Source organism: Equus quagga, chromosome 17 (assembly GCF_021613505.1).
Source record: "Equus quagga isolate Etosha38 chromosome 17, UCLA_HA_Equagga_1.0, whole genome shotgun sequence".
Taxonomy (NCBI): domain Eukaryota; kingdom Metazoa; phylum Chordata; class Mammalia; order Perissodactyla; family Equidae; genus Equus; species Equus quagga.
In genome coordinates, this window is record NC_060283.1 from 33,191,507 (window position 1) to 33,199,688 (window position 8,182).

The 8,182-nt window shown below is 57.5% G+C and overlaps 1 protein-coding gene across 7 annotated transcripts in view; it reads left to right on the forward strand.

Annotated features, from left to right (window-relative positions):
• Positions 1 to 8,182, forward strand: part of ANKMY1 (ankyrin repeat and MYND domain containing 1) — a 53,924-nt gene that overhangs the window by 17,397 nt on the left and 28,345 nt on the right. For 6 of the 7 annotated variants that reach the window (XM_046643872.1, XM_046643875.1, XM_046643873.1 and 3 more), the window contains 5 exons: positions 648 to 819; positions 2,166 to 2,306; positions 2,749 to 2,889; positions 4,806 to 4,913; positions 6,708 to 6,839. In XM_046643872.1, coding sequence (XP_046499828.1) covers positions 648 to 819; positions 2,166 to 2,306; positions 2,749 to 2,889; positions 4,806 to 4,913; positions 6,708 to 6,839 — 694 coding nt within the window. The remainder of the gene's footprint in view (positions 1 to 647; positions 820 to 2,165; positions 2,307 to 2,748; positions 2,890 to 4,805; positions 4,914 to 6,707; positions 6,840 to 8,182) is intronic. The other variant, XM_046643874.1, reaches the window with a different exon arrangement.

The window sequence follows — 8,182 nt, forward strand, 5'->3', positions numbered from 1 at the left end:
GTGTGTGTGTATATATGTGTGTGTGTGTTGTGTCATATGTGTGTTGTATGCATGTGTGGTGTGTATATGTGTGTGGTGTGTATTTGTGTGTGTATGGGTGTATGCTGTGTATATGTGTGGTGTGTATTTGTGTATGTGTGTATGCTGTGTATATGTGTGGTGGGTATGAGTGAGTGGTGTGTGTGTATGTATGTGTATGTGTGTTGTGTCGTATGTGTGTTGTATGTGTGTGTGATGTGTGTATGTGTGTGGTGTGCCTGGTACAATCTCGTACCCTATGCATCCCAGGAGTTCTATGTCATCACCTCACAGCCACCCTAGGAGGAAGGGCTCGGCCCCACCCCACACCCTGTCGCACAGGTGACCTCAGTGAGGCTAAGTGACCGCTCAGGGCTGAAGCGGGGCAGGGCCTCAGCTGAACTTAGCTTGGCTGGGCTGGCCCGCTCAGGGTGGTTTGGTGATGGGTGGGCTGCCCTGATCCCAGGGTAGGGGCCGGAGGTCTTGGAAACCAGGGCCCTGGGGCTCAGGACCCTCCTGAGCGTCCTCCCCCGGGAGCGCTTGTCCTGCCTGGGGGTGTTGTCAGGCAGCTGGCCGCGAGCCGCCTGTGCCTGGCCTCCAGCCTGTGACTGTCGTGCTGATCCTTCCAGACACAGGAACAGGTGGCTGACCATCAACCTCCTGCTGCACCGAGGCGCCGACCCCAACTGCTGCGGCGTGCCCATGCAGGTCCTGTTCTTCGCTGTGAGGGCCGGGGACGTGGACGGGGTGAAGCTGCTGCTGGAGAATGGGGCCAGGACCGACATCCAGCTCCCCGCGGAGGTGGGACCCCGCCGGCGAGGGGAGGGCAGGGGGAGAGGAAGGGGCTGGCCGAGAGGAGGCCCATGGGGTTGTGGAGTCAGCGCTGGCTTTTGAAATTCACTTGCAGAATTCTGCTTTTCTTCTCTGGTTGTGTAAACGCCCGTCCAGTCACTTTTTTAGGCTCTTTGTCATATTGAGAAGGTGTCGAGGCTGCAAAGGCAGACAGTTTTTGTTTGCACTCCTCCCTGCTCCATGGCAGGCGGGTCTGGCCTTCCAAGCCCCTCGGCCGGGCCGTCCGTTCCCTTCTTTTCTTCTGGGTGTGACATAAAGAAGTGCAGGAACGTAGGATTCTCGGTGTAAGACCCAGGATAATAATAACTTTTTAGTTTTGCTGACCGGACCCTGGGCTCCATCTTTGAAACTGAGTAAGGTTGCAACCTTTAAACTTAGCTCAGACGTTGCTCACTCAGTCATTCGTCCATTCATGTGTCCGTCCATCCCTTCACTCATTCCCGGTCAAGAATCTGTTACTGACACATTCGTCTTTCAAATGGAAGTCTTGTTTTGTTAAAATGTTGAGGAGGTCATGTCAGACAGGTACCGGGAGAGTGCCCGCTCCTCCTGGAGCCTGTCCGCTGGAGCCCACACCCGCCCTGTGCGCAGCAGACTGGTGTCAGCGGTTTCCGAGCCTCCTTCTAGCCATGCTCCGAGGGCACCTGCCCGTTTCTGTGCGATTCTGCTTTGAGGGTGGGGTTGGGAGGCGCAGGCTGGCGAGTCCTCCACTTTGATCCGTAGTGCGCTGCTTGCTCCGGCTGGTCCTCCCTCCCTCTGCGTTCGTTGTGCTCCCTCCAGGGCCGAGTCCCCCTGACGCCCTCTGTGTACCCGGCACTGACCTGGCACCACCAAGAGTCAGTCCCCCAGCAACTCTCTCAGCCTATGACCAGAGGGTGCCAGGGGTGGAGAAAGGACAGGCCGGGGGCAGGGACTGGAGTCAGGAGCTGCATGGCCATCTGTGCAGTGGCCTCAGGAGGGCCTGGCAGGGGGCCAGGGCTCTTCTTGAAGGAAGGTGGTCTCAAATGAAGCTGGTCCTCCTGGTCTGCCTCCTCTCTGGCAGCAGGAAGCATCTTAGGAGTTGGAACGGACACATTCATGTCCACTGCGGGCAGGCCTCCTTGTCCTGAATGTCACGACCGGGCTGGTGAGAAGGCAGTGCTGTGGGACCCTCAGACGGGTGTGGGGCAGGCGGCTGTGCTCTCGTCCTGGACAGGCTTCTCACTGGCCTCCTTCACGCCGAGCCCCACCCCCACACTGTGGGGTGCCGCTCACCTGCGAACCACATCCTCACTCCGCCTGCGTTTCCTCTGCAGCTGTGGGCCCTGACACCCCTCCACATTGCAGCCGCCCTTCCCGGGGAAGAAGGCGTCCAGATAACAGAGCTGCTGCTCCACGCCATCATCGATGTGGACGCCAGGGCAGCCGACGAGAATGACGTGTACAGGCCGGACAGGGTGTGCCATCCCGCCACGCAGAAGGGGCAGCAGGGGTGCTGCGGGCCCGGGGCCTCTGTAGACAGGGTCGTACATTTAGTTCACAATTTCACTTTTATTTCACTAGTCCCTTGTGCTTAATGCTCTGTGTGCCCCAAACCAGCCTGATCCACACAGCGTGTGCACAGCTCACCGTGTGTGAGCCGAGAGGGGAGGGGCGAGAATGACTCTGCCCCTCGTGGGTGCCAGGGTGGCTCAGAAAGCACACGGGGGCCATGCAGTAGCACTCGAGAGGGTTTCCCAGGATGGTGCTTCAGACCCGCAGCTTCCATGCAAGCGTGTCTCTGTGCCAGCTTGCGCCTGTGTGGGGCTCATCACCCAGCCTGTCGGGTAGGTGGCAGGTCTCTGGGCACTTGGGGGAGAGGCTCGGGGGCCAGTGCCTGACCCCGCTGTCTGCACACAGGTAGACATGTTGCCTTCAAACCTGAAGCTCAACAATGAAGCTGGCCCAGCCAGCATCTACTACAGTGAGCGCACGGCCGTCTCCAATGAGGGGGGCAGGACGGCTCTGCACGTGGCCTGCGAGCGCGAGGACAACCACAGGGTGAGCCGGGGCCTCCCCGGGCCGGCTGGCAGCTGTGTGTGGCGTGTGTGCACGAGCATCTGTGCCTGTATATGAGCGCCTAGGGTGTGCACCTGTAAGTGCACATATACCTGTATGTGTGTGTTTTATGTGCACATTCCTGTATACAGACAAGCGTGTCTGTGTACTTAGAGGTCAGTCCGTGTATGTCTGTGGATGCACGTGTGTACGAGTGGCATGTATGTGTGTGCTTGGGTGATGCCTGTGCACATGTGTTTCTGTGTGTTGGGGGCAGGGGGGAGCCAACAGCCCTGGGGGGCGATGGGCTGGGCCTTGGGCCCAGCAGCTAAGGGGGCAGACCTTGACACGGACGTGAGCCCCTCCCTGCAGGTCCTGGCTGCCCTGGTCCAGGCCAGCAGTTCTCAAACTGCAGACCATCCTCCCTGCGCGGGTTTCAGAATCTGTGGAGTGGGTCACATCCACAATGGACTAGAACACGCTAGGTTAAAGTAGAACAGAATATGTCAGAGGGCATCGCACGTAACTCGTGCACCGAAGTGTTGCTTCAGCACACATTTTGGGGATGCACATCGCAGGCAGGCCTACAGACACATCAGGTGGGGCCAGGGTCGCGGTGTGAAATGCCCTTCTGCTGTGGGACAGGGTCAAGCATGTTCGGGTGCACTGGCCTGGCCCGTAACTGTCCTGTGCCCGTCCATACCCTCTCTGACTGGGGATCCCGGCTGTGATCCTGTCTTGCGGAGCCTGGCCCAGATCCCTTCAGCCCTGCAGCAGCTGCCTCTTGTCTGCCTTGGGGATTAATTCCCAGGAGGGTGGGTGCGGGAAACCCTCAAAGGAGGCTGAGTGGCCTGGGTGGGCGTCGGGGGAGCTGGGGAGCCAAGCCTCTGTGGTGTAGTGGTCAGCACAGCCCGGGCCAGTAAGCTACTGAGCGCATGGTACACTGAGCCTCAGTTTACCCACCCATAAATGAAAACAGCTGCTGGCCTCGTGGGTCTTTTTGTGACCGCCGAGGGGGGGAAGCAAAGTTAGGAGACATGAGAGGCGACGTCATCATTAGGTCAAGGACAGATTGCCTGTGTAGGTTCCCAGTGCTGAGAGGTGGGGGCTGCAGCAGTCCAGCCATCACGTCTGCATTCCAGTGGGGAGAGAAAGAGGAGGAGAAGCTTTCCCAGGAGCCCCTTAGCAGATTGCGCTGGCACCTCCTTGGCCTGGCCCATGAGGGTGGGGGGACAGGGAGGGGGCTTGGAGAGTGGCCCAGCCAGCCCACGGGGTCTGTACGTCCATAAAGGGAGCAGATTCAGCAGACTGCTCAATGTGGGAGCCTGACCAGAGAAGAGACTATACAGGGGGTGGAACAGAAGCTGCAAAGAGTGACTCCCTGTGAGCACCTCTGGGTGCAGAGGGAGATGAGGAGGGGAGAGCTGAGGGGTCCTGGGAGGGAAGGGCAGGAGGGCGAGGACAGGCCCTTCCTACCCCGAGAATGCTCCTTTCAGCCGAGCTGGGCTTCTTTCACACCCCGGGGTCCTATAGGGTCACTGAGCCCCATGATGGGCGTGCTCCTCTGGCCACCCCTCCTGTGTGCCTGGCGATGCTATGATGGCCGCGTGGTCCTGACTCTCCCCTTTCTTTGAAACAAGCTTTAAATCAATTTAAGTATCACTTGTCCACCCTGTTTCCCACTGGAAATGGTGAATATTTAGAAAACATATTTTCAGTTTGAGAATCCACCCCCCTACCCACCCATTCGTCTCCCCCAATTTAGAGGACTCTGTGCCACGAAAGGAGCTGGTATGCGGAAAATGGCAATTAAGTGACTAAACTGACTTGATGGTGTTTGAGTTAATGATCAAAGTCAGGTGCTCCCAGGATGGGGCGCCTCTTTAACCTGTTGCCCTTCTGCCTCTCTTCCCACCTAGTGTGCCAGGGACGTAGTCCAGCTCCTCCTCTCCCACAAAGCAAACCCCAACATGCTGTGGAGTGGCCACTCCCCACTCTCGCTGTCCATCGCCAGCGGGAACGACCTGGTGAGCGTGTGCTGCACCCAGGGACGGTGCACCCAGTGACGGAGGTGTTTCCATCTCCACTGCCCCTCCCACCAGTCGGTCGTTGAGATTTGCTGTTGGTGGTGGTGGCATGAAGACAGCATGGTGTAGAGGGTGTGGAGGATCCCCTCCCCCCCACATGGGTGGAGCTCCTTAGAGAGGGAAGGGTGCAGAAGGGAAATCAAGCCATGTAGATGAGGATTCACTTGGGTGGATGCTCCCCTCATGGGGCTTAGATCACAACCCCTGCCTGTCCCAAATATCCTGCATAAAAGCACTGTGGCATTGACTTCTCAGTGTACTGGGAAAGGCACATTGGCCAGTTCCTACCTACTGCTGCCACCAAGGGACATGTTAGTTCACCACCCCTCACCCCCCAATCCATACACACACCCATCCATCGGTCCATTCATTCACCCCCCACCCACACGTTCCTCCACCCACTCATCCATCCACTCAAACACACATCCATCTACCCCTTCATCCATACATCCACCACCCACCCAATGACACATCTGTTCATCCATCTACCTACCAACCTACCCATCCATCCAACCCCCCTCACTCACCTCCACATTTCTTCACCCACCCATCTGTCTATTCACTCAACCACACGTTCATCTACCCATTCATCCATCACCACCCACATATCCATCCATCCATCGTTCCATCCATCCATTCTGCATCCATCATCCATCTTTCCATCATCCATCCATTATTCATCTATCCTTCCTTCCTTCATTTCTTCCCACCTTCCTTCCTTCCATCCACCCATCCATCTATAATCCATTCACCCATTCACCTGTTTTTTTTTTTGAGCATCTACTATGTGCCAGGCAGGCACCATTCTAGGCATTAGATGTTGAATGAAACAAAAGTCCTATGTTCTAGTTGAGGGAGACAGACCATAATGCAGTGTGTAACATGATTTCATGTGATGACAAGTGTTATGAGGGGACAGAGAATGATGGAGGGTAGGCTACTTTAGCTGGGTGGCCAGGGAGGGCTTCTCTGTTGAGGTGACATTTCAGCAGAGGCCTGAAGAAGCTGAAGGCAGTGTTGATGCACATGAGGCTTCTGTGGTGCTTCTGCATGGTCCCTGTCCCCCCTCTCCCTCCTCAGCTGGTGTGTTGAGTCATTCACTCAACTTCCATGGGGCGCCTGCTCTGTGCCCGGCCGTTATAGTGGGGCACAGCGGCAAAGAGAGCTGCATTCTGAGGAACATAAGCTCTTGAGTGAGCCAAACACTAGCGTCTCTTGTGTCCCACCACAGCTGCTGTCACTCCTGACTTCCTGGGTGGCACCTGGGCTAGTGGCTGGGGACACATCAGGGAATAAGTGAGTCATGCCCCACTCTGTGTCCAGTCAGGGGATCACAGTGATCCAGGTGCCCAGGGGCAGAGGCACGCTGGTCCCAGGGATGTGTGCCTGGCTTAGTGCTGGTGGGAGACTGTGGCAGGGCTCAGCTGTGCCCCTGGGCTGGAAAGCAAGACAGGAGCCAGGACCACTTGGGAGCAACTGGACACTACAGAGACAGTGCTGGACCCGGGCTGCCTGGGTGGGATTGTAGTGCTCCCTGAGGAACCACCCTGTGCCCTCTCCCTGCCCCAGCCTTGTCCTCTGAGCCAGGCAGCAGGGGCACCTGCAGGTACGATGCATGTGAAGTGCCCGGGTGGCTGCCACTGTGCTCAGTAGTGCAGTGGCCTTGCTCCTGAGACTTCCTCCTCACCTAAGGAGAGGGGCCTGGTGGGTGCTGACAAGCCTGTCTGTGTCCAGATTGTGAAGGAGCTTCTGTCCCAAGGAGCTGACCCCAACCTGCTCCTGACCAAGGGCTTGGGCAGTGCCCTGTGTGTCGCCTGTGACTTCGCCTATGAGAACCAGAGGAACATGGACAGCAAGCTGGCCCTGGTGAGGGGGTGATGGTGGAGGGGGCCTGGCCCTGGGGTGGAGGGTCCAGGGTGTGTGGTGGACCCCTTGGTCTGGCCCTGGGGTGGAGGGTTGGGGATGTTGTGGACCTTTTGGTCTAGCTCTGTGGTGGAGGGTTGGGGATGTCAGTGGACCGTTAAAAACATGAAGTGGCAAACCCACCCAACAGGCCAGACAAAAGTCCCCTGGTTAGTCTCAAGGAAGACGTAGGCTGTGGCTTTGGTCTGGCTGCAGGAGTCTAGATTTTTCTATGTCAGTTGGGCAATGGCTTGGGATCCTAGACAAGGGACCTACTGGGCAGAGATCTGAGGTGCTGTCTCCTGGGCAGGGATCTAGGGTGTGTCTCCTGGGCAGGGATCCGGGGTGCTGTCTCCTGGCCATGGGGATGGCTTCCTTGTGCTGGAAGCTGTTTCCTCTGTGGGCTCATGTTGACCGAGAATGTGCTCTGTGCTCTGGAGGCTGGTTGCAGGAGTCCTGCTCCCGTCAGAGCCCCCTTCCGTCTTCCCAGCTGCTCTGGCCCTGCCTGGCACCCAAGCAGGTCTGCTCCTGCATCTCCCTCTCCTCACTCCCACCCCTGGGCTCAGGGTCCTCTCCATGGGCAGCTCAGCTCACGGCAGGCCCCTCTGTGTGCTGTTGCCTATAGGCATCCCCCTGGGTAGCTCTTTCGCACACCCACGCCTTGTGGTCCTCTATGGGCACCCACTGATGATGGTGCTTGGTGGGATCCTCGCTGCCATTGCTCCATCCTGGTACATGCTGTGGTTCGCAACCAGCTGAAGCACCAGGGGCAGAGGGGTGGGAGCGCTGTAGAATGACAGTCGGGCTTCCTGGAGGCTGTTTGACTTCACAAAAGTATAACTCCAGTATTTAAAAAGAACTAAGACTCCTTTTCCTGATGTCCAATTTCTGGATCCTAGTTTAAGGATCCTACCGTTACCCCCAAGATCCTGTCCTGATTAAAAGAGACTCCAGAGAGGGAAAGCTCCCTGCTTTTCAGACGTTGTTGGATACTAAAAGGAGAAGACAGTTGTGGAGCAATCTGGAGCCTGGGAGGGGCCTGAACATGTGTGTTCTGAGGCCCTCTGGTGCTCCATCCTGGATTAGGGGCGCCCTGGTGCTCCATCCTGGATTATGGATCCTGGGGTGCTCTATCCTGGACTAGGGACCCCCTGGTGCTCCATCTTGGATTAGGGGCACCCTGGTGCTCCATCTTGGATTAGGGGCCCCCTGGTGCTCCATCTTGGATTAGGGACCCTGGGGTCCTCCATCCTGGATCAGGGGCCCTCTGGTGCTCCATCTTGGATTAGGGCCCTCTGGTGCTCCAT